Here is a 19,197-nt window from a genome sequence, read left to right as displayed (position 1 = left end):
AAAAAAAATGCTTGACATAAATGAATACCAGCCTCCATGAGTGAATTTATTACTAGAGTACCCCGATCACAACGAAATAGGGCAAGTAGCACGCCTCAGGTGATTATCTGTCTCGCAAACAGCTAATTCTCCACCTGAAGGAGAGAAAAAAAAGACCTGGGCCACATTTGTTTCTATTTCCCAGCAGTGGGAAGTGGCAACATTTCTTGTTGGCTAACCTGACAATTATCTGTATGGCAATTACTCTCACTACAGTGAAAAAACTTAAGGGAGTGGCCGTTTGAAAAGTCCAATTACACTTGGCCTACAGTCTGCTACAAAATGGCACTTTCGCACATGAACGAAGCTCGGCACCTCAGCACCCACAGGCTTCCGTGAATGACACGGAGTAGCGGGACGACTAGATCAGCAGGCAAGGCACCTGGGTTCGAATCCTTGCTCTGCTACTTGCTGGCTGTGGGAGCGTGGACAAGTCAACATTTTTGTGCTTCGGTTTCCCCATCTGTAGAATGGGGACAATCACCCTATCTCATATAGCTGCTAGATGGGCTAAAGGGATTTGTATGATACATAAAACTCTTAAAGAAATTACCACCTACCAGGTGCTGTTTTAAGTGATGGCCATCATCTCCTCAGGTCATGCCCTGCCCAAAACCCTGGTCTTAAGTGCAAGGTACCCACCATGTACCTCGTGTTATATTGTAAAAAACAAAACAAAACAAAATAAAAACAGTGTCTGCTTCTGCCAAGAATTCAGAGATTGGGGACAAAAGCTAGGGCATGGCCCTCTTTGCGTTATTATCACCAAACCCAGCAGAAGATCACACACAAGAAGTGTTTGCTGAAATGAACAATCCATGTAGAAAAGAAATCACCTAAAACAAATGAATAAATAAATAGCATCCCTCATTTCAACCTGATAGATCTTCTTTTGGTAATTCATCCCTTTGGCTCTATAGCACAGCCAGTTTGGGTGAATTAAGAACTGGATGTTACACTAGGCTTGATTCACAAAAATCACAACTACTGTTTGATCACTTGGATATATTCTACATGGGATGACAGCTGAGATACTCCAAATGCTTCTGTCATTACTGTTAAATGAAAAATGGCCGGCCTTTTATCTGAAATCCAAAAAATCCAGTTTAGTTGGAAGGACCGTTTTGTTTATTTTTCCCTCTCTTCCGCAGGAGAGGAAAGAGGCACTTCATAAGAAAAGAAGCTCACATTACAAAGTGAGTTGATGCTGTTTTCCTGAGTGTAAATCTCTAACTTTCAAGTGGTTCACTGGGGCATAACTGGTTCATTTGCCAAAAACTTCTACAACCTACAGAGGATTCAAAATTAGAACGTACTTGAAATGATGGTCTCTGTCAAAGAAGATCCCACTATCTTGATCCTAACAGAGCACTAGTCCAGGAACTTGGACTAATGACTTTTATAGATTCTTTACTTACTCTCCATAAGATAAGTTAAAATAGATCAGAGTTCTGCTACCCCAGTCAGGAAGAAAACCCTATTCAGTGAACCCCTCATTCATAGGCAAAATGCGAAGTTTTGCATCAGGTACCCTGCAGGGCTAAAGAATTGACCCTTTGACCCAGCAATGACCTTCTGGCACTGAGAGACCCAGAAATAGCTTCTAAATCACTAAAGAATGGTGAAAGGACTTAACAACGCTAATGAGTATGTGCCTGACAACAGAACATCAGGACAGGATACAAGAAGAAACAGATGAATCCACTATTATAGTCAGAGACTTCAATGCCCTCTATCAGAAATGGACAGATTCACCAGCAGAAAACCAGTAAGCACGTGGTTAAACTCAACAGTACCATCAAGGAATCTGAGGTCATTGATGACTACAGACAGACTACATCCAAAAACAGAATACACTATCTTCTCAAGCTCACATGAAATTCACCAAGATACACCATATTCTGGACCATAAAATACACATTTAAAAGACTAGAAATCATACAGCATCTGCTCTCAGACCAGAATGGAGATAAACTTGAAATCAACTAACAGAAATACAGCTGGAAAATACCCCAAATACTGGATTAAACAATACACTTCCAAAGAACACATGGGTCAAAGAAGAGAACTCAAAGGCAGTTAAAAAACATTCTGAACTAAATAAAAACCGTGATACAACTCATCAATATTTGTGGGATGTGGAAAAGGCAGTGCTTACAGAGAAGCTGACATCGTTGAATAAATAGATTAGAAAAGAAGAAAAAGCTAAATTTTCATCTAATAATCTAAGTTTTCATCTTGGGAAAACATAGAAAAGCAAATTAAACCTAAAACAAGCAGAAGACTAATGAAGGTATTAGTTTTAGTTACTGTTTTTCCTACTTTAAGTATCTGAAAATCAGTCCTCCCCATGAGACAGTGCTCCTCAAACTTTTTCACTAGGACCCCCCCCCCCCCACCACCTAAATGGCAAAGAGAAGGAAACTCATATCTAATCCTCTAGAGTCTGGGGCACACTCTGAAACATTCCAAAGGGAAAAAAAAGAATCACAACTTATCTTTCTATCCTAAAAATTAATTTTGTTATTTCCATCTTGCATTCTATCAACTAGTAGAGCTGAATTTGTTTTAATATATAAAATAATATTATGACTTGCCAGTTAAATTCCTTTTTGATTCTTTAATTATTCCCTATTCCAGGGAGATGTACCCATATACGCCAGGCTCTGAGCTTATCACTGCATACCCCCACAGTACTCCCGTTTGAAAAAGAGACATGCAAATACACAGTTTTGGTTAATTAGAACATCACACGGAGGACTACAGGCCTACCTCATGACCCCCAATTCATGGAAAGCACAAAGTTCCAGAAACTTTAGGAGCACACAGGCAGGTTCGCCATGCCTTTCAGTATATGTGCTGCCGAAGCAAGCACACGCCATGTCTTTCAGGACAGTGAGACCCAATGTCCATCAGTCTTCAGCCAAGCTGAGAAATGAGGTCATCATCCTTTCTCCCCAGGACTCAAACACAGTAAGTATCCTCCCTACCACTACCTAGGTTTCTTCCTCCAATACGCTCTAGGTGGGACAGAAGTAGAAGTCTTGTCATGAAAGGGAGATGTGACTATGAAGGGACATCCACTGTAATCCAATGTCTCCTTTCCCAGTTTCAATGTTTTCTGCATCCACTTCTTGGGGCAATGACGCTTCCCAGCTCAGAAGAATGGTTCACTATAGGATGAGCCTCAAAGGAATGGAGCAGAACAAAACTCCACAGGTAGACTGAAAGACTCCTAAGTTGTATCAAGTGACAAAAGTAGGATTTGCTATCGGTGATTAGAGAATAAACTGTTCAACAAACACGCATGGAACTACTGGACCCATATTTAGCAAAAAGGCAAGTTAGAGTCTTACCTTACATCTTACACCAAAATACATTCCCCAAGAATTGAAATTCAACTTGGAAAAGTAACAACATAAAAGTAGAAAGGGAAGGGTGCCTGGGTGGCTCAGTGGGTTAAGCCTCTGCCTTCGTCTCAGGTCATGACCTCGGGGTCCTGGGATGGAGCCCCACATCGTGCTCTCTGCTCAGCAGGGAGCCTGCTTCCTCCCCTCTCTCTGCCTGCCTCTCTGCCTATTTGTGATCTCTCTCTCTGTCAAATAAATAAATAAAATCCTTTAAAAAAAACAGAAGGGGAAATGAGATTATCAAAGAGACACAGCAAATCCCTTCCTATTCCAAATAGAAATCATAAAGGAAAAATGAACAGATGTTAAGTCCTTGAAAGTTAAAAACAAAATGATACTTCTGTAAACCCAAACACAAGACATCTAAATTTAACCAGCAAAAGGAAGGAAATATTTTCACTATATCTTCATAAAAACCATTTACAAAACTTTAAAAAAAAACCTACCCCAAACATGGTTTAATTCACAAAAAAATAAATTCAAATACTCAAACATGAAAAAGCATTCAATGTGCCAAATTTTGGTTTTAACCAAATACAAATTAAAACAATGAGATACCATTTGGCCAACACAATGTACAGAATCTAAAAGATTATAATACTAATCATAGGCAAGTTTGCCAACAAATAGGGGACAGGATTGTAAATCTGTACAGCTTTTCTGGAGGGCAGATTATCAAAACATATTAAGAGCTGAAAAATGTGGACCCCTTGACTTACTAGCCCATTTCTGAGGATTTGGCCGTAGAAGACAATTAAAAGATATTTGTGATGATTTAGCTGCAAGAATTTTCATTACAGGTTTCAATATTCGAGTTTGGGACAATCTACATCTCTATCCATAAAGGACAGGTATATAAACAATGACAGAGTTGTACGGTGAAATGTGTTATACTTATCAAAAAGAAAAAAAGATAGGTTGATATATTTGTATTTCTGCCACAAAAAGATTTTCCCTATAGACAGTAAGTAAAAAGCAAATTTAAAAATACCAAATGCCTTGGGACGCCTGGGTGGCTCAGTGGGTTAAAGCCTCTGCCTTCGACTCAGGACATGATCCCAGGGTCCTGGGATTGAGCTCCGCGTTAGGCTCTCTGCTCAACAGGGAGCCTGCTTCCCTTCCTCTCTCTGCCTGCCTCTCTGCCTACTTGTAATCTCTGTCTGTCAAATAATAAATAAAATCTTTTAAAAAACCCAAATGCCTTTTTATTTGAAGGGAAAAAGTGGGTATGAGAATATCTATATCCTTTGCAAATGACATATCAGATAAAGGGCTAGTATCCAAAATCTATAAAGAGCTTATCAAACGCAACACCCAAAGAACAAATGATCCAATCAAGAAATGGGCAGAGGACATGAACAGACATTTCTGCAAAGAAGACATCCAGATGGCCAACAGACACATGAAAAAGTGCTCCACATCACTCGGCATCAGGGGAATACAAATCAAAACCACAACCTCACACCAGTCAGAATGGCTACAATTAACAAGTCAGGATATGACAGATGCTGGCGAGGATGCGGAGAAAAGGGAACCCTCCTACACTGTTGGTAGGAATGCAAGCTGGTGCAACCACTCTGGAAAACAGCATGGAGGTTCCTCAAAAAGTTGAAAATAGAGCTACTGTACGACCCAGCAATTGCACTACTGGGTATTTACCCTAAAGATACAAACGTAGTGGTCCTCGTCTAAAGGGCCACGTGCACCCGAATGTTTATAGCAGCAATATCCACAACAGTCAAACTATGGAAAGAACCTAGATGTCCATCAACAGATGAATGGATAAAGAAGATGTGGTGTGTATACACACACACACACACACACACACACACACACACAAATGGAATACTACGCAGCCATCAAAAGAAATGAAATCCTGCCATTTGCGATGACGTGGATGGAACTAGAGGGTATTATGCTTAGCAAAATAAGTCAATCAGAGAAAGACAACTATCATATGATCTCCCTGATATGAGGAAGTGGAGATGCAACGTGGGGGCTTTGGGGGGTAGGAAAAGAATAAATGAAACAAGTTGGGATTGGGAGGGAGACAAACCATAAGAGACTCTTAATCTCACAAAACAAACTGAGGGTTGCCGGGGGGAGGGGTGTAGGGAGAGGGTGGTGGGATTACGGACATTAGGGAGTGTATGTGCTATGGGGAGTGCTGTGAAGTGTGTAAACCTGGCGATTCACAGACCTGTACCCCTGGGGCTCATAATACATTATATATTTATAAAAAATAAAAAAAATTATTAAAAAAAAGAGTATCTATATCCATATAGAAAAAGAAACCTGGTCAGATACTTGCTAGTTAAACTTAAGTAAGGGGAGGTCTCTGGGAGTCAAACTTGGGGGTGCTTTTTTATTCTTCTGTTCATAAATTCTGATTTTGATTTGACTTTGGAAAAGGAGTGAGTGGGATTTAACCAAGGTCTCTGGGAGTCAAACTTGGGGGTGCTTTTTTATTCTTCTGTTCATAAATTCTGATTTTGATTTGACTTTGGAAAAGGAGTGAGTGGGATTTAACCAAGGCTGGCAGAGAAGGCGTGTCTCCAGCATGGCCCACGAGGGGAGGTGGGGACCAGAACGTGCCTGTGTTCTGTGAACCCTAAGTCGTCTGCCCCAGAAGTGTGTTTGTTTTGGGGTTTTCTGTGCGTGGCAGGGGAGTGATTGCTGAGGTTTCGAGGGAGTCCAGATCCAGAAGGATTCCCCATCTGTGGACCTGAGGAGCTCACCTCACCTCCCTAAACAAAGCTTGGGCCCCAATCTTGCTTTCATTCCAGTTCAGGGGCCTATGATTCATCCCCTGAAACACTAATTATAACACCCAAGGTCTGCTATGTGCAAAAAACATCTGTCATTGTTTAAATGTGCTGGCAGGGAGTGTGTACAGCATACAAACCAGCCCGATGGTACGTTCCTCCAATGCAAAAATAATAACCCAGACATTGTTCCAAGGAGAGAGGTGTTCAAGCCCGGAGCTGCCAGCTGAGCTCTGACCTAGAAGGTGAGCAGGTGAGGCCCCTCCACAGCTTAGAGGCCAGTCCCTCCTTGCCCCTGCCACGGTGACAGTGACAGGCCTTACGCTGCTGCTTTCCATCGCGAAAAGTTATCTTCCATTTGCTTTTGCCCTGCTGGGTCCCAAGGCCTGGCAGAGGGAGGGGAAACAGAGTGTGTAATTGCAAACCTCTCATTTATCAGCTTCGGCTGCCTTTGTGTCACCACATGACGTGTACCATTTAGCCAGTTAATCTCCTGCACGTCTTGGAAGTACAGCAATTACCGGGCGAACGCCTCTGACCCGGCGAGGGAGGACGAAAGAGCAGTAAAGGCGCATCTATCCTTTACGTGCCCAGGAGAATTGTTTACTGACCTCATTCAGGCTCAGATCAAAGGCCCTAAAGAACTCAAGCTGAAGATATGGTCTCTTTGTAAGAATCCAATATTTCCACCTCCAAGTTCTGATCTTAAAAACAAAAAAAAAAATCACCCCAAAGCAAATGAGCCAACAACAGCAAAAATCTCCCACAGGAGCACTGGCTGTCTTGCTTTGAACACTCTTGTCACATCTAATGGACCCAATAGTGTATTCGGAGGTTTTTAAACTTTTTAAAGCTTAAGGAACAAAGAGGAAGCTAGTCAGTAGCCTTTGCTAGAAATTACAATGCCGTGCATCACCCAATCAGAAATGGCATTACTGCGGCCGCTTCAGCCCACGCAGTTAAGCAAATAAACGGGTGAAATTTCCCTGGGCTCCTGGGAACACTATTAAAATGAAGCCTTCATTTGAATTTGACTTGAGATTAAAAAGAAGGGTTTGTTGTTGTTGTTTTTTGCCCCCCCAAAGTATTATCAAGAAAAACAAACCTGAAGATTTATTTTGGGGGCCTAGGTGCTTACTCACTTCCCTGTTTGGTAAAGTCACATTAACCGGGACCACAGATGCGTAAAAAACCCAAACCAAAACAAACAAACAAACAAACCCCCCAAAACCAAAAAGCTTTTAAGTAAAAGGAGATAATTTATAAAATCCATGCTAAAAGTTTCAAAATCTGAATTGCATAGATTGTGAGCAAAATAATTAACAAAAAAATGACTCAAGAGGAGAACTTAATTAAACTGACCACTAGCAATTTCTTTCAAGCCTTCACAGAGCCACTTAATTCCATGACATTTCAGCTACTCCAGAGCATGAAACAGATGGAAGCTTCTAAAAGGTATTGTATGAAGGAGACATGATGCTGATATCAAATCCTAAAAAAGAAACCAAGGCCCCAAACACTTCAGAAGGGATCCAATCTAGCAGTGTGCCCAGAGAATAAAACCACAGAGCAATGAGGGGTTCATTCCGGGAATTTAAGGATGGCATTAACATCATCGATTTGATCAAAGTCCTCAAAACATTTGGAAAAAAACAAAACCCACAACTTGTATTATCTCCCCTGTGTTTAAAAAAAAAGCAAAAAAGCCAAATCTTTTAGTAAGTTATGAAGACAAGTACCTTTTATTAACATGATAGTTCATGTGTGTAGATACACATATATACATCTTCGTAGATATGTAGATATGAAGACATTCTCACGTGTATATATGACCAAGTCATCCCCCTGCCTAACTGTTAAATGCTACAAACCCTATCAGTAAGTCAAGAAAAATACAAGGATATCTACCACCTTTTTAAAAGTGTTCCTGAAGTTCTAGTCAGTGGTAAGAAGATGTAATAAAAGATAAAGACACTGAAAGGAAGGAGGCAGAGCTATCATTATTCAAGATTGCATGGTCACGGACCTGTGCACCTAAAAGAATAAACCGAAGGACTGTTAGAATTAACAAAAACTGTTACAAAATAAAGGTATATTTTAAAAAGCTTTAAATGTTAGCAACAACCAGTTAGGATAGAGAGCAGCGGGAAATGTCGAATTCGCTAAAACACAAGCTCTGTGTCTTATTCTTGGCTGATTCCCCAGCATCTAGAAGCAGTCTCTGCACAGAGTAAGTGCTCAATAAATATTTGCAGGATACATGAGTGAACAAATGCACAAAAAGCACAAAAATGCAAAATAATAGAACCAAAATAAAATTCTACAGTCTCAATTACTTATAAGAATTTAGCATGTGATAAAAATGGAATTTCATGCTCCAACAGACAGCACAGTTTATTCTATAAACAGCAATTGAAACTATTAACCACCTTTTTTTTTTTTTTTAATGAAATGTGAGTTGTACCTCGCACCATACACAAGAAAAGTTCTGGGTAGAATAGTTCAACATGATACAGGAGACTTAGGAGAAAAAAAATAAGTATTTGGCCTATCTTAGGCTGGGAAAGTCTTTCTTAACTGCATAAGTGAAGGTAGAAAGCTTATGGGGAAAGATCTATTTTTCTAGTTTCTGCTACATAAAAATAAAAATGTTCAGGATGTCAAACACACCATACACAAACGAGTAAAAGACTTAAAACAAATGGAGGGAAATACTTGCTGAATATTAATATCCTTTCTATATAAAGTGTGATAAAGCTCTAAGAAAAGAATAGTCAGAAAAAAAATTACAAAAGTTAAGATGCAAAGAAGAGGACATGGCCAACAAACAAATCGAATCATATTAACAAATGTTAAATACGAGGATTACGCTGAGGTCTTTTTTTCCCCCAATCAACTTGGCAAAGTCTTAAAACTAACTTCGAGTGTCAGGGAAGAATCAAGAAAATGGCATTCATATACTGCTTGTGGGAGAAAAGGCCAGTTGCTAGGAATTTATCCTAAAGATGTGCCAAACCCTCATGCACAAAAGTGTCTGTTGTACCGTTTATCTTCCTTGACTTTAGGCATTATAAATTTAATACAGGCTTGTTATAAAAAAGTTAACAGATTCGAATCAAGGCACTGTATAATACATATGGTTCTATGCCTTTCTAAATTTAAGAGATCATGAAACCTTTATGCTTTTAAATAGATACATAGTAAACCAATACATTGTTATATATAAATAACTTATTTAAGGAATCTCCTTAAATAATTACAATAGTAGGTACTGGCAACTTGTTACAGTTCCAAACAAAGTCAACAATCACCATCCTTTACATTTTTTCTTTGCGCATTCAGACAAGTATTTAGGTAGGATCTATATCAAAGAGTGGAACTAATGACCCAAGTTATGCCCACATGTAAAACTAATAGCTACTGCCATACTGACGTCCCAAAAAGGTGTATCAACTTACATTCCCAGCAAATGTGTGTGGATTCTTCATAATGATGAAAAATGGGAAAAATTTATATGGCCCAAAGGGTTTCAAAATGGGTTGTAGTAAATACAGTCAAGAGATTACTTGCCAGCCACTAAGAATGATGTAATGACACTAAGAATGAATGTTTAATAACATAAAAATGTTTATTATGAAGGTTGTCAAGTTGCAAAAATGAGCAAGTTAAATGGTGTGAGTCCATCAGAAATCACAGCTGCTTTCAAAGAATATCTACCTATACATTCATCCACAGGGTATGACAAAATGTTAATCATGGCTATAGTTGGGTGGTAGAACTATAGGTCATCGCAACACTCTTTCTCTTATGCTTTCTAGAATTTTCCAAATGGTCTAGAGGAAAAAAAATATATTTTTGCAATCATTAAAAACACTAAATCCTAATCTATTTTAAAAAAACCACAATTCTTCTGAAGACTAGTTCCATCTGTGTTGTTAGAATTTACTGGCAACCCTTGATTATCACAATGAAGATTTTTCCAGTATGAATGTTAACTATGTGGCCAAATGTTTGCCAACTGAGTCTACAGTTGGGAGAATCCAGGACCAGACACCCCAAGGGGGTCATCAAGTGCTTAGTGGTCTCCTCTGAGGCTCTACCTGTTCTCTGAATAGGCCAAGGGCAGAGACGAAGACCTAGGATCTCTGTCTCTAAGGAAACCTCCACCTAGTAGAGAGGACAAGCACCAACCAATATCAATCCAAGGCAGGACTTGGAAGGACCCGAACTCTACTGCTAAGGTTCCCAGCCAGAAAAGCTAACACATTCAAAGATTAAAACCAAAAAAGGCAAGGCATCATACAAGCTTGTTACAAAAAAGTAGTTTATATGTACATCCCTTCTTGAGGAAGTCCTTAACCATCTCTCTACAAATACTTACACTAAGGTGGGGGAAACTGAAAGCTTTTCAAGGTACGGAAAGAGACCCCACCCCCACAACAACAAAAAAATTAAAAACAAAAATGCTGAGCATAGAATTCCCTTGACTGGGGAAAGACTCCATGTGAAACTGTGTTTCCTCTGACTTAAGGGGAAAATACAAAAGGCACTAGTAAAGACATAAAATTCCATTTCAACAAACTTCCATATTCAAGTCATATTCAGTACACCAAATTCATAATGTGTGAAAAGACTACCTAGATATATATATATAGATAGATAGATAGATATATCTTTAAAGATTTATTTATGAGAGAGACTGTGAGCACGTGTGAGTGGGGAGTGGGAAGGGAGGGGCAGAGGGAAAAGATTTAAAGCAGACCCCCCTACTGAGCAAAGAGCCGGATCTTTATGTGGGGCTCGATCCCAGGACCTTGAGCTCATGACCTGAGCCAAAATCAAGAGTCTGTCGCTTAACCAACTGAGCCAATCAGGTGCCCCCAAGACTATCCAGATTTTTAGAGCTCATGTAAAGGGAATGTGCCTTGTACTTGAAGAGCTCCTAAGAGATGGTTCTGGTAGCCTGGATTTTAGGTTTTCCTCATTTTCATGAAAAATTTTTATACTTGACATTTCACAAGGAGAAAAATAAAGCATAACAAAACCAGAAGTTACTGTAAAAGTACTCGAGTTCTCTATCTAGATGCAATCAAAAAATATTTTATTTATTTAGAGAGCAAGAGAGAGTGAGTGAGAAAAGGGGTAGAGGGAGAGGAAGAATCTCAAGCTGGCTCTGCCCTGAGGACAGAGCCCAATGGAGGCTCCATCTCATGACCCCAAGGATCACCACCTGAGCCCACCCAAATGAGGAGTCAGATGCTTAACCGACTGAGCCATCCAGGTGCCCCTAGATGCAATCTTAACCGGGTTAGCCTTTAGCACAGAATTCAATTCATACTTTAGATTGAGGTCATTAAAAATTGTTGAAATGGCAGCAGAACAGCGGTCAATTTTTGGCAACCCCCCAAAAGAAAATGTGACATGCTTAGCGTTGGTCCACTTAAGTCTAATAACAAAGGACCGTCACGTTTTCCAGGGCCAAAGGTCAAGAACACTTAGGACAATTAAGAAATCTCAAGAGTTCTTGCTCTGCTCTGGTCAACAAGACAGGCTGCAGAAGCACCTTTAATAATGGTTCATAAACCCACAGCAGCATTCAGAAATGTCAGGACAGACTAGATAAAATGCAGGTGGCTAAGCCAGAAGCTGCCTGAACATCAACTGGCTGAAGAGCGATGGTCCTCCAAGTGTCCCTCTCTTTCCTCCCCACCAGTGGCATAAGTGACACCTAGACACCTGTCAGACACACAAACCCTCCCACCTCCTGCAGGACGATCTGGTGTACCAAGCTCTCCAGGTGGCCGTGGTTCGAGGGCACTGCTGTGGAAGGTCCTACAGCGGTTTAACACGTGAAACCAAGCACAAGATGCCCAATTTGGCATGTCAGGCTTGTCCTGTCTTGGCTGACCCACGCTCCACTTCCCACTGCCCATCCCTTTCGGTGGGCAGCCCAAAGAGTAGGACTCTGTTCAAACACACTTTCAAAAGGCCCTTAGAGATAGGTCTAATGGAAAAGTCGGCTAGTTTTCCTATGTTACCATAGAAACAGGAAGCATCATTTACTCTTGTAAGAAAGGTCCCCTTTGCAGGGGACATTGAATATTTACAGAAAGATCTCTTTATCCTAGGAAACCAAGTTTTGGAAAAGCAAATATGGGAAACTTAGCCTCTAAGGCTTCCATATACACCTTAAGAGCCTATGTTCTAAGTGAACTTTCCCTAATTATGGCTGCCCAATAAGGAAAACATGTGTCCTGTGCAAACCTACGCAGTCTACTCTGAAAGACATAATTTCCATGTAAGGGAGAAGAGGATTGTCTTAGCTCCTGCCCCCTACTGGTCCCCCGGCCCCAAATCCACAGGGAAAGGGGCTTCATCTCTACCCATCCTTAATGAAACACTTGAGTGTCCTAGGACCATTTTTTTAAGCTACACCCAGTCCTACTTCTGGGAGCTGCCATAAACATAATAATGTTTATTTCTGGATTATAAAATCAATTTCATTTTCTGTGTCATTCTTTACTTGTATAGTTTATAAACAGTTTATATCTCATCTGATTCTCATAACAACCTGTGAGGTAGGTGCAGTTTTGTTATTCTCACCGAGAAAAATGAAACTTAGTGGTGACTTCAATAAACTGACCACTGAACAGTAAGGAGGTAAATGTTTTGCATCAAAAATTTAAATACTCATGACAGCCCCCCCCCCCCCGCAAATTCTAAACTTGCTTGAATTGGTATCTGCCCAATGAGACTCACTAAAATCGTTAAGTAGGTTTCTAGGTTAGGTGGTATTTCCTGGCTTAGGAAGGGTGGAGAGCTGAAAGCTCCCAGCTACAGAATGGATACAAGCTGCTAGGACATCTGGAACTCTATGGGGTTCAAATTTACAACGACAGTGGCGATGGATGATGGCCCTAAGATTTTTCAACTCCTACTACAAGACAGGCACCGTTCTATGTTCATTAAATATATTTAACCACCCTATTCACAGCAATGTTTCACAGATGAGGAAAACAAGGCACAGAAAAGCTAAGTAACTTGCCCAAGAGCACACATCTTGCTCCCTGCTCACAAAGGAGGATGTGGGTGTTGAGGTGCCAAGCCCTTGTGAGGTGTGCCTGGCCAGTGACGGAAGTCCGACATGGAGGGCCACAGGAACCTGGATGACGTTTCCAATGTTGCCTTTTAAGCAACAGTCTCTGCCTGCTCTCTGCCAAAACATCAATCAACGCTCAAGTTCAAGTAATCAGGAGTATCAGCTGAGGCTACAAACAACCCACTCCTTTTCAGACTGTCCCTACGAAAGCTGGGAAGGAGGGGAGAGATCTTGGTTTTCTCAATTTGCTGATTTGCCTAGAACGGCCTTCAACTAATTTAAGAAAAATTAGAGAGGGAAGCAGCACTGGAGGAAATGTGCAAATTAAAGATGCATGTGGCACTGATGAGTGCTGTTTAGTAGTCTAGCAGAAAATGAGGTGGGAGGCGGAAGTTGTAGTCAATGATCAGAACGAACGTTTTTTTTTTTAAGAAATATAAAACAAAAAACGGGTATCATGCCTTTTCCTCTTCTTTTTTTTTTTTTCAACTGCTTCTATTTTGGAATTGTATGAGCAGTTTTACACACTGATCGATCTTTTTAGGTTTATACATCTTTTTCTCAAGGAAGGAAGCAAAGATCAGGTTCAACTCTTGGGCAAAAAGGAAAAATAACATCATGAATGCTTGAAGTCTTCCTGGGCAAGTGCAGTATGGGGGGGGCAGGGCAACTTTCAAAGGTGTTCTCAAATTTGCACACCTTTGTCATTTCCCATCTCTAATTTTCAGCAAATGACCTAAGGCCACCTTGAGATCCTCGGAGTCCACCAGAAAACCCAATTTAACAAGTTCTTGGGTGTTTCATATAATCTGTCCTTCAAGAAAAGTCCCCAAACCAGGAGAGGAGGCTATGGTGATGACAGGTGACATTTCAAACCCTCAATCCTTCCACACTCTAATAATCCTGACCCAACTACTTACTAATGGTGGGCCTGTGTGCTTCCTTTTCCTCCTCTGTAAAGTGAAGATAATACCTTCTTCGTCAGGTTGGTGTTAAAAGTTAATGAAACCATATAAAGCATTTAGAACAGTTCCCGGCATGGAGTAAGTGCTCAGAGAGCATTAACTATTATGACTATTACTGCCAGAATTTGCAAAACACATCGCAGAGGCACCCACAAACGGAAGGCTTCTGATGTATTGGTCACGCTTTGTTGCTTCAAAAAAAAAAAAAAAAATCTAAAATCAGAACCACCATCAATACAAAAAACCTAAAAGGGTTTTTGGGAAAAGGGGGGGAGCCGCCCAGAATCATGCCACCTGTTGGTGAGTTTCAGGTGAGGGAGGGTACAGCCCAGAGTACTGGGTTCCACTACTGCCGCCGCCCCCTCCCCCCCCCCCCGTTTTCCCTTTCTCAGCGTTTCAGGCGCAGGATTACAGGCGGCTCTGCAAGCCCCCTGAAACTGGGTGAGGCTGGGGGGCTGGGCATTAGAGGTGCAGGTGGGATGGGAGGGTTTCACAGCTCTTCTCGGGCTCCAATAAATTCTCCAGGTAGGAGCTACTTGCTTTACAGGGTTAAACTCAGAGGATACCGACTGAGGAATTCATTTCAGGGAGCTGCACCAATAAACCTGGACACCTGGGCTGTTAACCGGCTGTCTCAACACCGCAGAGGCCAGGCGCCGCGAGGGGGCTAGAGCCGGCCGGGCGGCCAGCGCACGGCGCAGCACCCCTCACCACTTACATGCAGACCTGTGAACTTCACCGCGGAAAAACTCCAGGGCTCCACAGACAAGACCCAGGTTTGCCCGGTTAAACTTCCCCTCCCTTCCCCCATCTCTCGTTCCCTTCCAAGAACAAACTCAAAGGAAACTGGCAACGCTCTGTCTAGGGTTTCGCTCCTGCCCTCAGCTGACACTTCAACCACTTTTCCCAGAGAAGTTAATTAAAAGAACAATTAATCCGCACAAAAATCCAAAACATACCCCAAAGCTCGAGAGCTCCTCAAGTTAGAAGACTGAGGGCGCCTCTGCTGATTGTGACCATCTGCCCGTCACTGGGGCTCAGGGCTAGGCAGGGGGTACGACTGGGAAGCGGGCAGGGTCCCGCCGTATGGGCTGAGGCCGGCCGCTCCCATCGCGTCTACGCTCACCGCCGTCCGCGTAGACGGGCTTGGTTGGATACAGCCAGGTATGCAGGTAGGTGTGAGCAAGTGGAAGAACACACAGCCGCGGCGGATTAAAGTTCAAGCCCGTTCACACACCGCTTCCCCTTCCCCGGCAGGCGTTCTCACGCACGGCCCGGGCGGCCACTCCCCGGGGAAAGCCTGGGCGCTCGACGGTCCCCCCCTTCGGAAGGGGCTCCCCAAATCCCTAGGAAGCCTTCGTGACTCCCCTTGCCCCCCAGCCTCCAACCCTTGAAAAGCAGGAGCCTCCTTCGTCTCTCCTAGGCGGGCGCAGAAAACCCCCGGGAGAAGAGCAATGGAGGGGCCAGGGGGAAGCGGGGTGTCGCCGAGGGCAGGTGGCTCGGGGCGCGCAGCAGGCAGCGTACGTACCCAGCGCGAACAAGGCGAGCTGTCCAGCCGAGGGGACCATCTTACGGGCGGCGGGCAGCAGGCGCTCCAGCCTCCTGCCCTACCTGCGGTGCCCGAGTGGCGAAGCGGCGCCGCGCTGCGGGGGAAAAAGGCGCCGGCGAGGCAAGGCCAGCCCCCGGCGCGGGCGGGCGGAGGCAGGACCGAGCGCTCTCTGCCGCGCTCACCCCGCTGAGCGGCCGGCCGGGCGGAAATGGGAAGGCGGTTACCGTCACCTCTCCGCCACTCGGCGACCGGGCCACCGCGGACCACCCTCCCGCCCCGGTGGGGGTGCCCCCCTACGGCCACAGTGGTGGGGGTGTGGGGCTGGGGGCGGGGACGCCGCGCGCACCGTGCAGGGCGCGGGCGGCGGCGGGCGGGGCGGGGCGAGCGGGGGAATCTCGGAGCCCCGCCGCGCGAGCCCGGCGGCCGGGAAGGCAGGAAGCGCCCGACTTCAGCCACCACCCTCAGACTAGCCGCGCCGTGCGGCCGCCGCGCAGCTCGAGAGTGCGGGCGCGGTGGTCTCCTCCATGCTCTGCGCGGGGGAGCGGAGCCGCGCGGGCGTCCGGCACCTGCGCGGACGGCCGCTGCGGGGGGCTCTCCCGGCCGGGGACTGGGGACGCGGCCCGGAACGGGACCGGCGAGCTTCGCCCGCCGCCTGCCAGGACTTGGCCCCAGGAGAAGGCTCTCCAGAATCAAGAGAATTTGTTCAGCTAGGTTTCCTTCCCGCACCCTTATCCCGATAGAGAATTCTCGATCATAGGAATGCCGGCCTCCAGGGCACATTGTTAAGATCCCCGGGCTTTCATATATCCGGCCTGGGATGAATAATGAAGATGGGTCTCTAAGGGTACCTGCTTATCCACCATTAGTACCACCCCAGTCCACCCCACCGCACCCCGCCACAGGCAGCTGGGGCCAAGAACTGGGTAGCGTGCAGCAAGGGGGCCAGAGAGAGGGATGTATGGGCTGGAGCCACCTGGGTGGCTCTTTAAGGATTTGTGGCTTGGAGCTGGCCCCTGGTGCTGGAATTTGGGCAAGTGGAGGGCACGGAGGGAAGATCTTCTGGTTGGAGAATGGAAGATCCATAGGTTTCTTGGGGACCATCCCAAAGTCCCCCGAGGATGGTTCTTAGAGGACAGTATGCCCCCAAGAAGCAGTAACCTATCTTATTTTCCAGATGCCCCAAGCTGAGGGACTAAATCTTTTCTCTTGACCCCTCTGGCCTGGCTGCTTAGGTTAGACCCCCTTTTCTTGGGTGGGTAGCTGGGCAGTCGAGGTGGGGGGAAATCTCTTGCTGTTTTCTTGGTCTAAAACTCAGACTTTCAGGGTTGACTTTTGTTAAGTTTGTTTCATAGGAGCTGAGGGGCCTAGTTTGGAAAAGGAGGCATCAGGCCGTTGGCCTCAGCATTTGGCAGAAAACACCAGTGTAGAAAGGGATTTTGAAAACACCCTAAATTTTCTTTGGGAAACCATTCCTTTCAATACATTTGTCAGAGGATACTTTGCTGTTCTTTCAACCCTTAATCATCTGCAGTGAGGGCTGTGTGGTAAGTTCTGGAGTACATCTTTTCCTGTATACACACCATGCCTGCACACAGTAACCACACACACTCGCTTTGGTAAGTGGACCCTGACTCCCTTCAGTGCCCACCTCCTTCAGGCTGGTATTGACCTGTTCTGGTGGCCCTTTGATCTCCTTCCTAGACTAGCCTGCCTTGGTCACAGTAGGGAAGAAATCAGTTTTCAGTGCCCTTCTCCTGTTTTCTAGGACCCCCAGCTAGGACTGGAAAATGAACCCGTCCTTTTGTTCCCTGCTGGGAGGCACTCATCTAGTTCACAATGGTGGAGAGCTAGCTGCTCAGGCTGGCAAGAGTCAGGTTCAGCAGTCTTCCTTTCTCTGCCTGCTGTGCACACACAGAATCGTGGGTGGGGGGGGAAGTAGCAGCAGAATCAAACCAATGAGCTTGTCCCCTTCAGGACTGTAAAATCTTTTTAATCAAGAGATAATTCGATACCTTGTAAACTAAAGAGTACTCCAATCAAAGTACATCTAATGCTTTGAAATTCTTAATTCTCCGCCAACATGTTCAAGATCCACGTCTACGGTTTTATAAACCTTCCAACTCATTCGTGTCAGAAAAATAATCAGCATTTTCTTACAAAGCATTTAAACATTTTTCTGTAGACTGAATTGAGATCATTTCGCAACATTTATTTATAGAGCTGGGAGGAAACCTAATATCCTAAAATGTGAATATTCTGCCTTGGGCATCTTCCATGTCTCATCCAATCCTCACAACAACTGTATGAGATAGAGTCCATCTTCCCTTTATTTGAAAAGAATCGAGACCTAGAGAATTTAGTAAATACCCAGAGTCACAAAGCTTGCAAGTGGCAGAGCCCAAATCTGAAAGCAAAATGAGCTGGTTCCCAGGCTCATGTGTTGTCTTCTCTGCCAAGCTGCCTCAGTTTCCACATTTTTAATAAGGATAATACCGGGGTGCCTGGGTGGCTCAGTGGGTTAAAGCCTCTGCCTTTCGCTCAGGTCATGATCCCAGGGTCCTGGGATCGAGCCCCGCATCGGGCTCTCTGCTTGGCAGGGAGCCTGCTTCCTCCTCTCTCTCTCTCTGCCTGCCTCTATCCCTACTTGTGATCTCTATCTGTCAAATAAATCTTTAAAAAAATAAGGATAATACCTAACTCATTGGGTTGATGTGAGAACTAGATGCAGGAACCTATCTGCAGGCTTACCACCGTATTTGTTATCAAAGGTTATAGCCATTGTTGAGGGAAATTCTCTCAGTGGACACACCTTGCCCCTCTCCCAATTTCCTAGCATGATCCGTATTTTATCGTTTCCACAGCACTTCTTTTGTTCATGTCTACTGTGCGTGTGTATGTGTGAGCATGCCTTCCTATGGGGATAGCTTCACAGGTTCCTTAGGAGGTCTGAATTTGGTTTCTCAATCTGTGATGTAAGAGCAATGGGGAGGATGGGATTTAAAGTCAAGAAATCATTTTTTCCTAAAAGATGGTGTGATGTTTTTGTATTTTAGCAGATGGAATACGTCGCTTTCTGAGCTGTGTGACGTTCTAGCATTCTTCACCTGTAGGCATGGCAGCTGTCTCGCCAGGTTGCCAAAGATCCTGATTCTGCATCCATGTGCTGCCTGAGAAATATGTGGTCTTCCCACTAGGAATACGCCTGGGCTGCCTTTGCACACACTTGTTTCAGCTGGCCTTGAGCTCAAGGACCGTCCCTTCTGTCCTAAGCCAATGACAGTCTCTCCTCCCTATGCAAGCAAGAGAACTGTGTTGTGCTCTACTCAGTGGCTGGTGAAACACCCCCCCCGCCCCCGTCAGTTTTCCCTTC

General features: G+C 44.2%; 1 protein-coding gene across 1 annotated transcript in view; it reads right to left on the bottom strand.

Moving 5' to 3' along the window:
• Positions 1–16,006, bottom strand: part of TGFA (transforming growth factor alpha) — a 107,146-nt gene extending 91,140 nt beyond the window's left edge. The window contains exon 1 of the mRNA XM_045979246.1: positions 15,807–16,006. Coding sequence (XP_045835202.1) covers positions 15,807–15,846 — 40 coding nt within the window. The 5' untranslated portion in view covers positions 15,847–16,006. The remainder of the gene's footprint in view (positions 1–15,806) is intronic.
• Positions 16,007–19,197: the final 3,191 nt, after the last annotated feature.

The sequence above is a fragment of the Meles meles genome, chromosome 15, assembly GCF_922984935.1.
Source record: "Meles meles chromosome 15, mMelMel3.1 paternal haplotype, whole genome shotgun sequence".
Classification (NCBI taxonomy): Eukaryota; Metazoa; Chordata; class Mammalia; order Carnivora; family Mustelidae; genus Meles; species Meles meles.
The sequence above is the reverse complement of the archived record's forward strand: the minus strand, read 5'-3'. Positions and strand labels throughout refer to the sequence as shown.